At 42.0% G+C, this 20,212-nt stretch overlaps 1 protein-coding gene across 1 annotated transcript in view; it reads right to left on the minus strand.

The window, feature by feature from the left end:
- ADAMTS3 (ADAM metallopeptidase with thrombospondin type 1 motif 3) overlaps nt 1–20,212 on the minus strand; it is a gene marked incomplete at both ends in the record, with an annotated part of 140,427 nt that overhangs the window by 21,171 nt on the left and 99,044 nt on the right. Inside the window, 8 exons of the mRNA XM_083368043.1 lie at nt 772–895; nt 2,063–2,196; nt 4,380–4,555; nt 7,257–7,402; nt 8,992–9,105; nt 9,685–9,817; nt 14,278–14,421; nt 16,170–16,275. Coding sequence (XP_083224169.1) covers nt 772–895; nt 2,063–2,196; nt 4,380–4,555; nt 7,257–7,402; nt 8,992–9,105; nt 9,685–9,817; nt 14,278–14,421; nt 16,170–16,275 — 1,077 coding nt within the window. The remainder of the gene's footprint in view (nt 1–771; nt 896–2,062; nt 2,197–4,379; nt 4,556–7,256; nt 7,403–8,991; nt 9,106–9,684; nt 9,818–14,277; nt 14,422–16,169; nt 16,276–20,212) is intronic.

The raw sequence follows: 20,212 nt of genomic DNA on the forward strand, positions 1-20,212 counted from the left end.
CTTCTGTTGTTGTTGTTAGCTGCGAAGTCGTGTCCGACCCATCGCGACCCTATGGATAACATTCCTCCAGGCCTTCCTGTCCTCTACCATCTTCTGGAGTCCATTTAATCTCACGCCTGCTGCTTCAGTGACTCCATCCAGCCACCTCGTTCACTGTCGTCCCCTTCTTCTCTTGCCCTCAACATTTCCCAGCATGAGGCTCTTCTCCAGTGAGTCCTTCCTTCTCATTAGGTGGCCAAAGTATTTGAGTTTCAGCTTCAGGATCTGGCCTTCTAAAGAGCAGTCAGGGTTGATCTCCTCTAGGACTGACCGGTTTGATCACCTTGCAGTCCAAGGGACTCGCAGGAGTCTTCTCCAGCACCATAGTTCAAAGGCCTCAATTCTTTGGCACTCAGCCTTTCTTATGGTCCACCTTTCACTGCCATACATTGCAACTGGGAAGACCATGGCCTTGATTATATGCACTTTTACTTCTAACAGCCTTAAAACCTATGCACAGGATTCTTCCCAACTAATAGTCAGCACCAACTTGGAGTTAGATAAGGATCAATGGAATTCAAGGGCAGTTGGACTTAGTTGCTTGTGGCAATGTAGGAATTCTAGGCTGATTCCTCCTTTAACTCCCCCCCCCCCCCGATTCTTCTACTCCTTCTTCTCCTACAAAATCCTAGATCAAACTTCTTAACTTTTGTTTTTGCCCTTTTTAATCATTAAAATACCACTTAGAAACTAATACTAAATAAGAAGCTAGGGAGATGGGGTTATCCTTACCAGATTTCTTAGGGATTCTGGTGAAGGTCCCTTTCACTGTCCGGCAATGTGAGTTGTCTCCTCCACACACTCCGCACTTGTCTTCAGCTTTGTTGGACCCAATCTCTTTGTCGCAACCAACTTTCTGCCAAGAGAAGCAGATGAGCAGAACTGAGAAAAGTAGCAAGGTGGATTTAAAAATGTACCCGTTCCTAATGCAATTCATTATCTTAGCCCAGGGGTAGGCAACCTTAGCTCTTTTATGACTCGTGGACTTCAACTCCCAGAATTCCTGAGCCAGCCACGCTGAGGGGAAAGGGAGAGTTTCCAAGGTGAGCCATGTTGGCTCAGGAATTCTGGGAGTTGAAGTCCACAAGTCATGAAGGAGGCATAGTTCCCCCATGTTGGCTCAGGAATTCTGGGAGTTGAAGTCCACAAGTCGTAAGAGAGCCACGGTTGCCTATCCCTTTCTTAGCCTAAAACTTAGGTCAAGAAGATGCATATCATCTGTTGCCAAGATTCATCTTACCGTTTTTCGCCTCTAGAGGTTAGGGGTGCTCCACTACTGTAAGTTTTTCAACTTCAAACAGTCACTAAATGAATGATTTGTAAGCCGAGGACTTACTTTACTTTTGTCGTGACCATTTTAGTTTTTGGTAAAGAAACTTTTTGCCCCTATTTTTCTCTAAAACGTCCACACTAAGTGAATATTTTCTACACACATCTTTTAAAAAGTTTTTGTGAGGTTTCCTGGATCAAGCTGGAACAACCAAAGTTTATAGAATGAAGATAGCAATAGCAATAGCACTTAGACTTATGTACCACTTCATAGTGTTTTTACAGCCTTCTCTAAGCGGTTTACAGAGTCAGCCTATTGCCCCCCAAAATCTGGGTCCTCATTTTAGCAACCTCAGAAGGATGGAAGGCTGTCAGCCTTGAGCCGGTCAGGATCGAACTTCTGGCAGTGAGCCGTGAGTTAGCCTGGAGCACTGCATTCTAACCACTGCATCATCATAGCTCCTTCCTTCCTTCCTTCCTTCCTTCCTTCCTTCCTTCCTTCCTTCCTTCCTTCCTTCCTTCCTTCCTTCCTTCCCAATAGCACTTATACTGCTTCACAGTGCTTTACAGCCCTCCCTAAGCAGTCAGCATATTGACCCCCAACAATCTGGGTCCTCATTTTACCGACCATGGAAGGATGGAAGGCTGAGTCAACCTTGAGCCGGTGAGAATTGAACTGCTGACAGTGGGCAGAGTCAGCCTGCGATACTGCATTCTAACCCCTGCTCCACCACGGTTTTTGGCGATCACTCACCACACATTCTCCACGGACGCATATGCTGAAGGGGTCCTTGTAAGAACAGCGAGTCCCATCGTGGGTCAGCTGCTTCATATAAGCAATGTCACCGGTCTCTTTGGACTGGCAATAAAGTTGACATCTCTTGGTGGCTGTGGAGAGCAGAAGAACAATATTGCTTTGATGACTTTTAGGCTGGAACAATTTACAATTTTACCACGAGATGTGGTGTTGGCTCTCAGTTTGGCTGATGTCAACTCTTCAGAGTAGTCCAGACAGGAAACAGAAACCATGAATACTAAGACTCACCTTTCTTGTGAAGTTACAGTATCAGAATTTTGCAAGTCTGAAAACATTTCCCCCACTTTTACTTCACAGAGAACTATGGAAGGTCTCTTCCGTTTTCTCCATCCCCATTCCTTCTAGACAGGTAACCCTTGATTCATGACTGTAATTGAGCCTGTCCATTATGGTCGCAAGTGGTGATGCTCATTCAGCAAAGTGACCATGTGATCTACCTTGCTTAATGGCCCCCACTTCTGCTCCCTCCCTTGCAGTCATCTGAAATTGCTTGTGTCATTAAGCAGACACAATCTTTCTTTCTTTCTTTCTTTCTTTCTTTCTTTCTTTCTTTCTTTCTTTCTTTCTTTCTTTCTTTCCTTTCTTTTTCTTTCTTTCTTTCCTTCCTTCCCTTTCTTTCCTTCCTTCCTTCTCTTTCCTTCCTCCCTTCTTCCTTCTTTCCTTTCTTCCTTTCTCTTTCTTTCTTTCTTTCTTTCTTTCTTTCTTTCTTTCTTTCTTTCTTTCTTTCTTTCTTTCTCTTTCTTTCTTTCTTTCTTTTTCCTTCCTTCCTTCCTTCCTTTCTTCCTTCCTCTTTCTTTCTTTCTTTCTTTCTTTCTTTCTTTCTTTCTTTCTTTCTTTTTTCTTTCTTTTTCCTTCCTTCTTTCTTTCTTTCTCTTTCCTTCCTTCCTTCCTTCCTTCCTTCCTTCCTTCCTTCCTTCCTTCCTTCTTCCTTCCTTCCATCCCTCTCTTTCCTTCCTTCCTTCTCTTTCTTTCTTTCCTTCCTTCCTTCCTTCCTTCCTTCCTTCCTTCCTTCCTCCTTCCTCCCTCCCTCCCTTTCTTTCTTTCTTTCTTTCTTTCTTTCTTTCTTTCTTTCCTTTCTTTTTCCTTCCTTCTTTCTTTCTTTTTCTTTCTTTCTCTTTCCTTCCTTCCTTCCTTCCTTCCTTCCTTCCTTCCTTCCTTCCTTCTTCCTTCCTTCCATCCCTTTCTTTCCTTCCTTCCTTCCTTCTCTTTCTTTCTTTCTTTCTTTCTTTCTTTCTTTCTTTCTTTCTTTCTTTCCTTCCTTCCTTCCTTCCTTCCTTCCTTCCTTCCTTCCTTCCTTCCTTCCTTCCTCCTTCCTCCCTCCCTCCCTCCCTCTCTTTCTTTCTTTCTTTCTTTCTTTCTTTCTTTTTCCTTCCTTCTTTCTTTTTCTTTCTTACTCTTTCCTTCCTTCCTTCCTTCCTTCCTTTCTTCCTTCCTTCCTTCCATCCCTTTCTTTCCTTCCTTCTCTTTCTTTCTTTCTTTCTTTCCTTCCTTCCTTCCTTCTTTCCTTCCTTCCTTCCTTCCTTCCTCCTTCCTCCCTCCCTCCCTCCCTCCCTCCCTCCCTCCCTCCCTCCCTCTCTTTCTTTCTTTCTTTCTTTCTTTCTTTCTTTCTTTCTTTCCTTTCTTTCTTTCTTTCTGTCTGTCTGTCTTTCTTTCTTTCTTTCTTTCTTTCTTTCTTTCTTTCTTTCTTTCTTTCTTTCTTTCTTCTTCTTTCTTTCTTTCTTTCTTTCTCCATTTGAAAAAATGGAGGCTGCATTGTATTTGTAGACCAAGAGCAGAACTGAAGTTTTATTTATAACTGAACTAAAAGAAGTTAGAATTCCTTTCATTTTCTACGCATTTTTGTTTCTTTCTATATTTTATTTTATTGCAGCTCTCCATCTCCTTTCTCCTTATGTTCTGACTCCTTCTCTGTTCTTTCTCTTGACTAAGCTAAAGCAAGAAGTTTTCAACGAACAACCAAATTTACTCAACCAAAGTTGAATACATGACATATTGAACTCAGCTGAGTTAATCTTTATTACTAATATGAAGGATTGTTTTGTAAAGGTGTTTACCTGGTTGCTGGCCACTGCAAAAATCTGCTTATGGTTACCACTCATCAAATAATTCAGTGTAGAACTAGTTTTGAAAAGGACAATTTGTTGGGAAGAAGTCAATAATATGGTCAGTAACCATACAACATTCTCTTCCTTCTTTGTGACGTTTAAACCATTTCCCCACAGAAGAACAGAAGCAGAGACAAATCACGGCTTACCATCTGGATGCTCATATGGAAGCCAATGGTGTTTGCCATTTTGATATTCGAAGTGGGAGTTGCGTTGCTGACACTGCTGGGCTCGGAAATCTTCATAAAGCTTCGGACATTCATCCAGGTTGCACAGCTGATATTCAAAGTTGATACCAGTGCAGTCTTGACCCCCATTAAGAGGCCTGCGAGGAAAAAAAAATAGGAATAAAATCAGATTAATCAGGATTTAACTGTGGCTCCCCACTCTGCCAGATCAAAACACAAATGCTATTTTTGTGGTGGGTGGGTGGGATTCCTAGCCGTCTGAGCTGGCAGGAGCAAATGGAGCTTAACAACATTTCAAGGGTATTGGTTCGGAATTTAAGAATATAGTATAGTACTTCAGCATCAACTTCTTCCCATTTAGTTATTTACATTTATTTACTGATATCCCGCCTTTACTATTTTCACAAATACTGTAACTCAAAGGCAACGAACGTTTCCAAGATGCTTCCTCCTCTTATTTTCCCTACAACAATCACCCTGTGAGGTGGGTTGGACTGAGAAGAAACAACGGGCCCAAAATCATCCAACCAGCTCTCACGCCTGAGGTATGACTAGAACTCGGGGTCTCCTGGGTTCAAAATCACCCAGCCGGTTCTCATGGCTAAGGTGGGATTAGAACTCACGGTCTCCTGGGTGATTGGCCCAAAGTCACCCAGCTGGCTTTCACGCGTAAGGCAGAATTAGAATTCATGGTCTCCTGGTGATTGGTTCAAAATTACCTAGTTGGCTTTCATGGCTAAGTCAGGATTATAACTCACACCCTCCTGGTGACTGGTCCAGAGTCACCCAGCTGGCTTTCATAGCTAAGGATGGGACTTGAACTCACAGTCTCCCTCTTTCTAGCCTAGTGCTTAACCGCTGGACCAAACTGGCTGGTTTGGACTCGTTTTCCACCTTGATGTCTACCATGGCTATAGAAAGGATAATAACTCAGTGGTTGTCAATCCCAGTAAGTAGACAAGGCCAAGACATAAACTCTGCAGTAAGGCTATAACTACTTATATTGAGACTGGCTATAAACAACAGAGAGGGACACGGTGGCTCAGTGGGTTAGGATGCTGAGCTTGTCGATCAGAAGATCGGCAGTTTGGCGGGTCGAATCCCGAGCGCCGCGTAACAGAGTGAGCGCCTGTTACTCGTCCCAGCTTCTGCCAACCTAGCAGTTTGAAAGCACGTAAAAATGCAAGTAGAAAAATAGGGACCACTACAGTGGGAAGGTAACAGCGTTCCGTGCGCCTTTGGCATCTAGTCATGCCGGCCACATGACCACGGAGACGTCCTCGGACAAGTGCTGGCTCTTCCGCTTTGAAATGGAGATGAGCACCGGCCCCTAGAGTTGGAAACGACTAGCACACATGTGCGGGGGAACCTTTACCTTTATAAACAACAGAACCTTGCAAGTCTAATTATCCCCTCCTTTTTCTTTTTATATTCCACTGAATCTAAGTGAACCAAACTCTTCCTCTGAGTATCCATTTTCCGCAGGTGGAGACCAAATGCACCTGTGTAATTGGTAACGCTTAATCGTGGGAGATACGCCCACGCACAGGGGTGGATGTTATTTTTCACTGCTGGTTCATGAACTCAGGCACTTTTTTGTGGTCAGGATGAGTGATACCTATGGACATGCTTGAGGTTTTCAGTTTTTCTGGTCTGGGGAAGGAATGGACGTTTTCTTCACAAAAGCCTATCTTAGTGCTTACGCTAAATTTATACATATATGGGTCCAACCTACAAAATAGGAAATCTATCTATCTATCTATCTATCTATCTATCTATCTATCTATCTGTCTGTCTGTCTGTCTGTCTGTCTGTCTGTCTGTCTGTCTGTCTGTCTATCTATCTATCTATCTATCTATCTATATCATTTATCTATCATCTATCTGTCTATCTATCATCTATCTATCTATATCTAATTGTATCTATTTATCTATCATCTATCTGTCTGTCTGTCTCTCTCTCTCTCTCTTTCTATCATCTATCTAGATCTATTTGTCTCTCTTTTTTATCATCTATCTAGATCTATTTATGTCTCATCTATCTATCTATCTATCTATCTATCTATCTATCTATCTATCTATCTATCTATCTATCTATCATCTATCTATCTATCTAATCTATGCCTATATCTATCTATCTATCTATTATCTATCTATCTATCATCTATCTAGATCTATTTATCTATCATCTATCTGTCTGTCTATCTATCATCTATCTGTATCTATCATCTGTTTGTATCTATTTATCTATCATCTCTCTCTCTCTCTCTCTCTCTCTCTCTCTCTCTCTCTCTCTCTCTCTGTCTCTCTCTTCTATCTAGATCTATTTGTCTCTCATCTATCTATCTATCTACCTATCTGTCTGTCTGTCTGTCTGTCTGTCTTTCTGTCTTCTGTCTTCTATCTTCTATGATGGATGAATGGATGGATGGGGCAATGGCTCAGCAGTTAAGAAGCTGAGCTTGTCAGCTGCAAAGCTGACAGCCCAGGTTTGAGACCCGAGTACTGTGTGATGGGGCGAGCTCCTGTTCCTTGCTCCAGCTCCTGCCTGCCTAGCAGTTCGAAAGCAGGCAAATGCAAGTAGATAAATAGCTGCCACTTCGGTGGGAAGATAACAGCATTCTGCATATAGTCATGCTGGCCACATGACCACAGAAACATCTTTGGAGGATGCTGGCTCCCTTGGCTAAGAAATGGAGATGGGCCCCGCCGCCTAGAGTCAGATATGACTGGACAGGGGAAACCTTTCCCTTTATAGATATGTGTGAATTAAATGGAAGTTTATATGCAATTAAAAAAAAATATCTCTAACTGCAAAAATGGCAGCAAACCAATTTACAAGGGATTGTTGCACTGTCGTGTTCGGAAGCGAACGCCGGCTCCACAGGTCCTGGAGCAGGAGCCGAATTTTGTCCAGGCTCCCCAGCTGCCATCTTGTTTCAACTGGTTTGTATTCTTCCACATGCAGTGACCTTTATAGCACCACTGGGAGGAGGAAAAAGAACAGACATTCTGTTAATAAGGAGATGTAAAAGCTTTAAGGAGGTCTCGCTTCATAATTACACCTTCCCTGGGAGGCAACTGCAGAGAAAGTTATTCTCTTGGAAAAAATTGAGATTCGGTTTGCTGTGCCTGGAACACATGGCAAGTGACCTCCGCTGAACATTTAGAAGCCCTAACTGCTCACTTATTGATCATTTGAAGTCACAGTGGATCTCCTGCCAGGGTAATTATGAGCCAGATTCAAAGTCCCAACAGCTGAACCATCTTCCATAAGATGACATTTTTGGGAAAAGCCATCCAACAACCTGAAGGAGTTTTAGATGAGACGTGGGGAACAAAGGCAACAGTCTGCTCTCTGTATAAAATGGTCCGTCAAGTTCCATCACTTAAGGCTGTCAAAATATTGGGGAACCTTTCAAGGGACTTTAACCACTTGAGGACCACCTGAGCTTGGTGGTAGAATAGTGTCCTACTTTTGCAAAAGAGAGATAGAAAACTGGAGGAGGGGAGAACTTGAAATAGGACATGCATTGCTAAAGGAAGGCACCAAAGAGCAACAATCTACATTGCTTCGGTCTTATCTGTCACCAGTCATTATTTATTTATTTTATATCTGGCCTTTATTATATATGTCATTCGGGTTTTTCCCCACGTAGAATTGGAGGTATCAGGGCAACGTTTCGACAAAATCTCATCCGTCATCCTCAGGCTGGTGACTTCAGCTTCATTCTTCTGGGAGACTCCCAGACTTCCTGTTTCAGCCTAACCCAAGGCCATCCACAGGCAGTAGTCACAGCAGTGACAGCTCATATTTGTGTAAATTTTTTGGATTGCTAACAAAGAATTAAAGGGAGACTGATATGATCATTTCAAACTTATTTGTTCTCATCAGTCAGCCATACTCTTCTGAGATTTGAACCTGGGCCGATTGCAATCCAGGTTCGAATCTCAGAAGGGTATGGCTGACTGATGAGAACAAATAAGTTTGAAATGATCATATCAGTCTCCCTTTAATTCTTTGTTAGCAATCCAAAAAATTTACACAAATATGAGCTGTCACTGCTGTGACTACTGCCTGTGGATGGCCTTGGGTTAGGCTGAAACAGGAAATAAGATTTGTCCCGTGTTTGGGGCCTAAGCAAGATTCTAAATACTTAACAAACACTTAAAACACACACACACACACTCAAAACATGTCCTTTTATTTCTTCACAGCAACAACCCTGTGAGACAAGTTGGGCTGAGAGAGAATGATTGGCTCAAAGTCACCCAGTCAACTTTCATTCCCAAGGTGGGACTAGAACTCAAATCTCTTGGTGATTGGCCCAATGTCATCCAGCTGGCTTTCATGCCTAAGGTGGGACTAGAACTCACCAACTCCTGGTGAGTGGCCCAATGTCACCCAGCTGGCTTTCATGCCTAAGGCAGGAGTAGAACTCACTGTCTCCTGGTGATTGGCCCAAAGTCACTCAGTCAGCTTTCATGCTTAAAACAGGACTAGAACTCACCATCTCCCAGTTTCCCCTTGAAATGCATGCATTGTTTCAACCTGAAAACACATCTTCACTTACTTTACTAGGGGCACATTCTGTCCCATCGAGCGGAGGGCCCTTCTTAGTCTTGCAGAAATAAGGGTTGTCAGGATGACTGCACCACAACTGTTTACACGGGTCAAATGTTCGAAACTGAAAGAGTGGGGAAACCAGAGATGAGATAGAGCATACAGATAGTCCTTGGCCAGGGGTAGGCAACCTGGGCTCTTTTATGACTCGTGGACGTCAACTCCCAGAATTCCTGAGCCAGCATAGACATACCCTATTCCAGCAACTGTTCCTTACATGTTTTAGCCTCCAGTCCCTTGATCACCTTTGTTGCTCTTCTCTGTACTCTTTCTAGAGTCTCAACATCTTTTTTACATTGTGGTGACCAAAACTGGATGCAGTATTCCAAGTGCGGCCTTACCAAGCCATTGTCAAGTGGTATTAACACTTCATGTGATCTTGATTCTATCCCTCTGTTAATGCAGCCTAACACTGTGTTGACTTTTTTTGGCAGCTGCAGCACACGGCTGGCTCATATTGAAGTGATTGTCCACTAGGACTCCAAGATCCCTCTCACAGTTGCTACTATTGATCAAGGAACCACCTGTGCATTTGGTTTTTCTTGCCTAAATAATGGCACAATCAACTCAGATTTCAGCTGACGTGTCTTGATACTGAAACTATAATTCAGCTTTACTTTTATATGAAGCGAGGAAGACCTACCGCCGTGCACATTTTGTAGCCCACTCCAAAATCAAAGCGACATTGCTCGTCCATGGAATAATTTACGCCTGGCAGCTCCGGAAGTTTCGGCCAATTATGTTCAAAAGGGTCATCGAGAAGACAATCATAAGAACTGCGAGAGAAAAGCAAAAGGAGACAAAATTGTCAGCTATGAATTACTAGAAGCCAAGATGGGTTTATCAAAAGCAGATCATGTCAGACCAACTTTATTGCACCAATAAGGAAGGGTTGAAAAGATGAGTCCTTGGTGCTCTCTGACCTTGGTTGTTTCTTTGCAGATGTTTCATTACCAAAACTAGGTAACCATATTTAGGCTCTTGGCAACATCTGGTGATGTTACCTAAGTCCTAATCTCACTGAGGATGCTACTTCAGCATCTAATTATTCTGAAAACCGATTCATCTTTTTTTTTTAAACTAAGGTTTGACAGCAAACGACCTGCAGAATCACCAAGCAGTGACTCCAAAGCCCCAAATGATGACGATGATTGCAGATTTCAATCATTTCTGACACAAGGATGCTGAATTCTTACAAGATATTGTAAGGAGGCCATTACAGCACAGGTCGGTGTTTTTGCAGAATCTCAGTTTGGGGCATGTCTTAGAAAAGAAAACAAATGGGTGCGTGGAGCCTTCTTGGCTGCAGGATGGTTTCTGCCTTGTGTCCCTCCTGCAGCCAAGAAGGCTCCGCACCCATTTGCACCACTCAGGTGACCCTGAGGACACAAATAAGCCTCCATGTGGCCTCAACGACTCTCTAAAAGGAGGCAAATGACCAGCTCTCTGCAAGGAGTATAAATCTTTCTGTTCTGCACCATCCAGTCAGAGCTGAAGAAGCCTCTGGGATGAGAAGCGAAACGTCTTCAAAGAAAAACAAGGAAGTCCACTTGCCTCAGAAAAAAAGCACCTTTGGGACAACTGTGACCTGGATGACTGAGAATCCCCTAGATATCTATATCTATATCTATATCTATATCTATATCTATATCTATATCTATATCTATATCTATATCTATATCTATATCTATATCTATATCTATATCTATATCTATATCTATATCTATATCATCTATATCTATATCTATATCTATATCTATATCTATATCTATATCTATATCTATATCTATATCTATATCTATCTATGTTTATATCTATATATCTATATCTATATCTATATCTATATCTATATCTATATCTATATCTATATCTATATCTATATCTATATCTATATCTATATCTAATCTATATCTATATCTATATCTATATCTATATCTATATCTATATCTATATCTATATCTATATCTATCTATCTTTATATCTATATCTATATCTATATCTATATCTATATCTATATCTATATCTATATCTATATCTATATCTATATCATCTATATCTATATCTATATCTATATCTATATCTATATCTATATCTATATCTATATCTATATCTATATCTATATCTATATCTATATCTATATCTATCTATGTTTATATCTATATATCTATATCTATATCTATATCTATATCTATATCTATATCTATATCTAATCTATATCTATAGATATTATAGATATAGATAGATAGATAGATAGATATAGATAGATAGATAGATAGATAGATGATAGATAGATAGATAGATAGATAGATAGATATAGAATCCATTTATCTATATATCTATATAGAGATAGATAGAGATAAACAGATAGACAGACAGACAGACAGACAGACAGATAGATAGATAGATAATATTCTACATTCTATAGTATTCTATATTATTCTTAATGGGGTGAGGGTAAACTCTTTGCTTCTTGCCTTTTCTTTTTCTTAACTGTATTAAGCTATTTTAAGGCTTGTATTGCAGTTGATTTTCTGTTTCCTGCCACAGAACAGTGGCAGACCACAATACCAATGTTTGGCAACTCTACTGCTGACTTTTGGCAGCTAGGCCATTGAAATCTGGCAAATTGTTCAGAAGAGTCTCCGGGAGCTTCACAAAAAAGGATATGTAAGGCCACGTTCACCACAGGCTGCTCATCTCTTGTCTAAAATGAGCACCGCTCGGAAGCATGTGCCCAGCCCCACACTGTGGGCCAGCCAAACAGGGCATCCATAGTCTTATTGCCACTACAACACCGATAGTTTCTTGCTATGAGTCTTCCTGATCCACACCAGGACTTGGTGAGTCATGGAAAAAAATCAACCCTACAAGCAGGCAAGGAACGGGAAAACAGCGTTAACTTTCAATGGCTCTGCCTCTGGTGACCATGGTTTGTCTTGATCAGATGACACATTCTTCCAGTTCAAATTTACACCTTGGCTGGACATTGGTCAGTTAATAATGTTCCTAGCTTGGTCTAGATATGTTCTAGTTGCCAATAGAGGCATGTAGAGTGCAGAGAAGAGCAACAAAGATGAGAAGGGGTCTGGAAGATCAATCATAACAGGATAGCAGAGTTGGAAGGGACCCTGGAGGTCTTATAGTCCAACCCCCTGCTCAAGCAGCAGATCCTATACCATTTCAGACAATTAGAACAATTAACAAGTGGAACAACCTGCCTCCAGAGGTGGTGAATGCTCCAACACTGGAGGTTTTTAAGACGAGACTGGATAGCCATTTGCCTGAAATGGTATAAGGTTTGCTGCCTGAGCAGGGGGTTGGACTAGATGACCTCCAAGGTCCCTTCCAACTTATTATTATTATTATTATTATTATTATTATTATTATTATTATTATTATTATTATTATTATTATTATTATTATTATTATTATTATTATTATTGGTTCTCCAATCTCTTCTTAAAAACCTCTAGCATTGGAGCACCTACAACTTCTGGAGGCAAGTCGTTCCACTGAGGAATCATTCTAACTATTAGGGAATTTCTTAGTTCTAGGTTGGTTCTTTCCTTGATTAGAATAAAATAGAGCTGGAAGGGACCTTGGAGGTCTTCTAGTCCATCCCCCTGGTCAAGCAGGAGAACCTACACCATCTCAGTCAAGTGACTGTCCAGTCTCTTCTTAAAAACCTCCAGTGATGGAGCGCCCACGATTTCTGGGGGTAAGCTGTCCCACTGGTTAATTGTCCTCACTGTTAGGAAGTTTCTCCTTAAATTCCAGGTTGCTTCTCTCTTTGATCAGTTTCCAACCTCTGTTTCTTGTCCTTCCCTCTGGTGCTTTGGAGAATAGTTTGATGCCTTCTTCTTTGTGGCAGCCCCTCAAATACTGAAATACTGCTATTATGTCGCCCCTGTTTCTTCTTTTCTTTAGACTAGCCAAACCCAAGTCCTGCAGCCGTTCTTCGTATGTTTTAGTCTCCAGACCTTGGATCATCTTAGTTGCTCTTCTCTGAACTTTTTCCAAGGTCTCAACATCTTTTTTGTAGTATGGTGACCAAAACTGGTTGCAATATTCCAGGTGTGTTCTCACTAGGGTTTTATAAAGCGGTACTAATACTTTGTGTGATCTTGATTCTTCGCCTCTGTTTATACAACTGGGGATTGCATTAGCTTTTTTGGCTGCAGCCAAGATTAGTTTCCATCCATTGCTTATTGTCCTGCCTTCAGGTGCTTTGTTGGGATAGCCATTCATATGATGCAATCTCCCTCATTAGAGGGAGATCCAATCCGGAAATGAGGAGGAATTTCCTGACCGGGAGAACCATTAGTCAATGAAAGGATTTGTCTCCTGGAGTTGTGGCGTTGACCCAGAATTAGGGGACAGCAGAGGAAGTATGAATTGTGAATATATATTTTTTTAAATTTGTTTTTAACTTTTGTATCTTGGTTTTTTAATCACCCTGTAAACCGCCCTGAGTCCTTCGGGAAAGGGCGGTATATAAATGTAATAAAATAAATAAATAAATAAATAAATAAATAAATGTGCAGATGGCCCTGCTATCTTTGGGCACTTGCGGAGTCATGGATGCAGGGTCATGAAAGGACAGCAAGGAAAACACCCAATGTCCTAACCCACCCGGGAACGTTCGATGTCTTTAGCTAAACACCCTAAAGGGAACATTTTTAGCTACTTCTGCTTTCTCCCTTCTCATCTACAGTTTGACAGCCTTTCTGGGTGAAGTTCCTGACAGTTAGAACAATTAACCAGTGGAACCGCCTGCCTCCAGAAGTGGTGAATGCTCCAACACTGGGAGTTTTTAAGAAGAAACTGCACAGCCATTTGTCTGAAATGGTATAGGGTTTCCTGCCTGAGCAGGGCGTTGGACTAGATGACCTCCAAGGTCCCTTCCAACTTATTATTATTATTATAAGTCTTTATCTTATGTGTGTCAGCTTTGCTGGGTAGATTGCTTATGTAATCAAAAAGTATAAAAATAGGGATTTTCTGTCATTCGGGACCTCTCCCTTCTTTGTTCAGCTGAATGAAAACGTAAAGCTTAAAGGCAACCACTGGTTTCCTGTGTTTCTTTATCAAGCAACACCTCAGATCCTGCACAACAGTGGGTTCTCCAATCTTTCAAGAAAAGATCTGTTCGGGATGGTATAAAGATTCCTGCCTTGGGCAAGGGGGTTCGATTACAAGACCTCCAAGTTCCCTTTGGCAAGAGATTGGCCCTTACTGTATGTATCTTTTGAGTTCTTGGCCACTGCAACGGGACCAGTGGTATCGGTGGAAAGCTGCTTGCACCAACGGAGCCATGACGCTTCCCATCGCTGTCTCATCTCCACATCGGTTCCCTTGTCCATCATGCTCCATCCCTAGCCTGAACCAAAGAGCAACATGTCAGAATTAATTGGGGATGGGGAAGAAGAAAAAAGAAGGGACGCGGTGGCTCAGTGGGTTAAGACGCTTAGCTTGTCGATCAGAAGGTCGGCAGTTTGGCGGGTCGAATCTCGAGTGCCGCGTAACAGAGTGAGCGCCTGTTACTCATCCCAGCTTCTGCCAACCTAGCAGTTCGAAAGCATGTAAAAATGCAAGTAGAAAAATAGGGACCACTATGGTGGGAAGGTAACAGCTTTCTGTGCGCCTTTGGCATCTAGTCATGCCGGCCACATGACCACGGAGACGTCCTCAGACAAGCGCTGGCTCTTTGGCTTTGAAACGGAGATGAGCACCGGCCCTTAGAGTTGGAAACGACTAGCACGCATGTGCGGGGGAACCTTTAAGTTTACCTTTTAAGGAGGAAAAATGGTTTGTTGCTCAAGTTTTGGAAAGATAGAAATCCAGTTAAAATCAGCTTATTGTTTCAACATTTTAAACTTCCCTGGATAGTCAGTTGCCGCTGTTATTACACGGTGTAATATTTCCCTTCCCTCTCTCCACGGGGGTGGGGGGTGGGGGAACACTAGAAATATTAAATGTTAAGTTAAATATTAATGGGAACTTAAAAACTGGGGAAAACTAATTAGGACATTGATTGTCTGTAAAGACTGTTAAAATAATAAGGATATGTATAAGCCAAAAATTATTGATAAATGTAAGAATGTCATTTTTATCTAATTGATTTAATAAGAATTGTCTTATTTTAAACAGGAGACAGCAAATGCTAAGGGGAAAAGAGAGGAAACATTTAACGTAACAGCTTGAGACTTGCCCTAAAGATACTTGTATGTCATTGATTAACCCAGCCACCACGTGGCTTTTCAAATACTTAAATGTAAAATTATAAAATCAATAAAACATTTTTTTTTAAAAAAGAGACCTCTACCCAGTCTTTCAGATGGGTTTGACTAGAAGTACTCTCCTTTTCAAACATCAAAATATGGAAAGCAAAAATGGGAACTCAACACGCTTGTCTCCCATTGGATGATAGCTCTCCTCAAGGTCCTAGGTACACGCTTGTCTCCCATTGGATGATAGCTCTCCTCAAGGTCCTAGGTACACGCTTGTCTCCCATTGGACGAAATCAGCATGCTTGTCTCCCATTGGACGATAGCTCTCCTAAAGGTCCTAGGTACCAAGTTTGACCTCGAAAGCAGAATTTAGACTCAGCAACTAATAAGTACAGATAGTCCTTGACTTATGACCACAAATTTCTGTTAAATGGGTTTCGCGACCTTTCTTGCCCCAGTTGTTAAGTGAATTAATGCCGTTGTTAGGTTACTAATGTGCCCGTTAAGCAAATCTGACTTCTCCAGTGACTTTGCTTGTTAGAAGGTCGCAAAAGTTGATCACATGCCCCCAGGGACACTGCAACCGCCATAAATACCAGTCAGTTGCCAAGGGTTGCCAAATTTTGATCACATGACCAAGGGGATGTTACAACAATCGTATGGGGAAAAAAAGGTCATAAATCACTTTTCCAGTGCTGTTCTAACTTAAAACGGTCACTAAACAGGTGGTTGTAAGTCAAGGGTTACCTGTCATCTAATTTGTGGCAACAATTTTAAGGAGATGTGGCTGGCGTCCCCAGATTGACAGCGGGATGGAGAGAAGAGAGATGCAATATACCGGGATTTGATTTAATCCAGGAACCGCCAGGGGATAATCCTGTTTTATGTCGAGACTTACACGTGGCCGGTTTCGTGGGCAACCACAAAAGCTGAAGAAAACCCATCTTCGTGATTTAGCGTGCAGCTCCTCACCGGGTGGCACATGCCTGTGACTGGAGCATAGCCTGTGGAGCACGTGAAAAAAAAAACGAGATATTTTCAGAGCAAGTAAGTGAAGTGTATGGCTATGGAGATTCTCAATCACCCAGGTCCCGAAAGTGCTTTTCCAGAAGGCAACTGGACTTTCCTTAGCCTTTTGTTTCCTTGAAAACATTTCGCTTCTCATGCAAGAAGCTGCTTCAGTTCTGATGGAATGGCCGGGAATAGAAGGATTTATATTCTTTAGGTCTGGAGGTCGGTTGCCAGCTGAGAGCTTTTTACGTCACTTGGGGATTGATCGGCCTTCAGAGTGCTAATGACTGCAAAGAATATTAATCTTTCCACTCCCCTAATGACCGGTGGATTGCAAGATAGTCCTCGGCTTACGACCACAATCCAGCCCCAAATTTCTGCTGCCGAGCGAGACGGTTGTGAAGTGAATCCCTGCAGAGGTTAAGTTAGTAACACGGTTGTTAAGTGAGTCTGGCGTCTCCCTTGACTTTGTCCGAAGGTCGCAAAAGGGGATCACTTGACCCCGAGACACTGCAACTGTCATAAATATGAGTCAGTTTCCCAGCGTCTGAATGTTGGTCACGTGATCTCAAGGATGCTGCAACGGTTGTGTGAATAGTGATCATGTCATTTTTTTCAGTGCAGTCGTAACTAAAGTTATTAAATGAATGGTTGTATGTCAGAGCGTGCACAGTCTTGTTGTGCTGAGATAACCCAGGATTAAACACAATAAACTAGTTTGTATTAAATGGTGGTTTATCTTACACTATCTACGATATCATACACCAGGAACAATATATATATACGTGCTAATACAGCAGGATCCAACAAACCACAATTACAGCAGGAAACGGAAGAAGAGAGAGAACACATCAGCAGAGCCTTCCCTTTATACAAAGGCTCTTAAAGATACACAGACCCTGCTGAGTCATGCCCATCATTACATTACATCTTTCATCTTACATTACGTAAACCGGTTAGCTTTTAAATCAATACTTTAACTTTGGATGTTGAGGACTACCTGTGTTTGAAAGACCTGGGACTTAGTTGGCTCCTGAGAAAGCTTTGAATTTTATCTCTGCCTTTTTAAAAAGGAAAAAGAAAAAGAAAGAAAGTCAAACCTGCTACATTAGATAGTTTCTGAAGCTTATACTGCTATATTTTTGCTTCTAAGTTTTAGAATTGAGAACTGAGTGTGTTTAAGGGCTGCTATGAGTTTGCTGCAATGTTTAAGGCATCAGGTTAATAATACAAAGGTAATATACTCCTTGGTAGTATAAAGAGAGGCATAGAATCAAAATTATATGAAGTATTAGTAAAGTAAAGGTAAAGGTTCCCCCGCACATGCGTGCTAGTTGTTTCCAACTCTAGGGGCCGGTGCTGATCTCTGTTTCAAAGCCGAAGATCCAGCACTTATCCAAGGACATCTCTGTGGTCATGTGGCCAGCATGACTAGATGCCAAAGGCACACAGAATGTTGTTACCTTCCCACCGTAGTGGTCCCTATTTTTCTACTTGCATTTTTATGTGCTTTCGAACTGCTAGGTTGGCAGAAGCTGGGACGGGTAACAGGCGCTCACTCTGTTACGCGGCACTCGGGATTCGACCTGCTAAACTGCCGACCTTCTGATCGACAAGCTCAGCGTCCTAACCCACTGAGCCACCGCGTCCCGTGAAGTATTAGTACTGCCAGTGCTTTTTTTGTAAAAGAAAAAGGTGCCGGAACTCACACGTCATACAACCCGTCTGGCCTACCCTACAAGGTTCCATCCAAAAAAGGTGCCGGAACTCCGTTCTGGGCGTTCTATGAGAAAAAAAAGCCCTGAGTAGTGCTTTATAAAACCTTAGTAGGGCCACATCTGGAATACTGCATCTAGTTTTGGTCACCACATTACAAAAAAAGATGATTAAAGGCTTGGAGACTAAAACATATGAAGAAGGGTTGCAGGAATTGAGTATGGCCAGTCTAGAGAAAAGAAGGACTAGAGGGGGACATGATAGCAATGTTTCAGTATTTAAGGGTCTGTAACACCTCTACTCCGCGAGCTGCATTGGCTTCCGGTTGCCTTCCGGGTGAGATTCAAGGTGCTGGTGATGACCTATAAAGCCCTAAATGGCATGGGTCCGGGATATCTGAGGGAACACCTGCTGCCGGCATCAAGTTCCCTTTGTCCAGTGCGCTCCCACAGGGAGGGTCTTCTCAGGGTGCCACCGGTAAGAGATTGCCGGCCGGTAACACCCAGGGGTAGGGCCTTCTCAGTGGGGGCGCCTGCCCTTTGGAACCAGCTGCCAGTGGAGCTGAGGACTGCCCCCGACCTCCGTTCGTTCCGCCGGGACCTGAAGACCTGGCTCTTCGAGCTCTCTGGCCCAGGCTGAGGGTTAACCTTATTTTAACTGGGGTTTTATTTATTCAGGGACTAATATAATTTTTTTTTTAAATTTGTTTTTAACTTTTGTATTTTTTGTTTTAATCACCCTGTAAACCGCCCTGAGTCCTTCGGGAAAGGGCAGTATATAAATATAATTAAATAAATAAATAAATAAATAAATAAATAAATAAATAAATAAATAAATAAATAAATAAGAGAGGGGTCAACCTATTTTCCAAACCACCAGAAGGCACGACAAGAAACAACGGATGGAAACTAATCCAGGAGAGAAGCAGCCTGGAATGAAGGAGAAACTTCCTAACGGTGAGAACAATTAACCAGGGGAAGAGTTTCCCTTCAGACATTGTGGGTGCTTCATCACTTGGGGCATTTAAAAAGAGACCGGACAGCCACTTTGTCTGAAGGGATACAGGTTCTCCTGCTTGAGCATGGGGTTGAACTAGAAGACCTCCGAGGTCTTATCCAGATCTATTGACTGAGGTTAGAAGCTGGGAGTTCTAGTCCTGCATTAGGCACAAAGTCAGGTGGATGACCTTGGGCCAGCCATTCTCTCTCAGCCCTAGGGAAAAAAAGCAATGGCAAACCACTTCTCAAAGAAAGCCGAAAACTTCCAGGACTCGTTCAGGCGTTGCCAGGAGTCAACGCTGACTCAAAATTGGAGACCGCTGGACACCTACTCCTTCGATGCTCGTTTTGTAGAGAAATTCACGGGGGGGTAGAAACATACCCTTCCAATAACCGATAGGTATGCTGGCCATTCTGACACTGCTCATCTTGAGTGGCTGCTTAAGGACGAACAGACCGTGATTACATTGCTGACCAGATTCTGGGCAGCAGCAGCAGTGGGGATTCGTCGGAAACACGCGATTAACCCACCAGAGCTATTTTATATAAGTTAACGCAGCCAACCCTTTTGCCTTCTTCTTCTTCTTCTTCTTCATCTTCTTCTTCTTCTTCTTCTTCTTCTTCTTCTTCTTCTTCTTCTTCTTCTTCTTCTTCTTCTTCTTCTTCTTCTTCTTCTTCTTCTTCTTCTTCTTCTTCTTCTTCTTCTGCATTTGAGTATTTAACAGGCCTCACAGTTTTATGGATTGATATTGTAGTATAGTTAGGCCACACTGTGTTTTGCTCATGTGTAACTGACAGATGGGATGCCAAATTGTGATTTTAATCTAGATTTTATCTATATTATTATTATTATTAATGATGATGATGATAATAATAATAATAATAATAATAATAATAATAATAATAATAATAATAATAATAATAATAATAATAAAGTTATGTTTTATGAATAAAGGTTTTACAATAATAATAATAAAGTTGGAAGGGACCTTGGAGGTCATCTAGCCAACCTCCTGCTCAGGCAGGAAACCCTATACCATTTCAGGCAAATGGCTGTCCAGTCTCCTCGTAAAAACTTCCAGTGTTGGAGCATTCACCGCTTCTGGAGGCAGGTTGTTCCACTGGTTAATTGTTCTAACTGTCAGGAAGTTTCTCCTTAGTTCTAGGTTGCTTCTCTCTTTGGTCAGTTTCCATCTGTTGCTTCTTGTCCTGCCTT

Source organism: Vipera ursinii, assembly GCF_947247035.1.
Source record: "Vipera ursinii genome assembly, chromosome: 7".
NCBI classification, from domain to species: Eukaryota; Metazoa; Chordata; class Lepidosauria; order Squamata; family Viperidae; genus Vipera; species Vipera ursinii.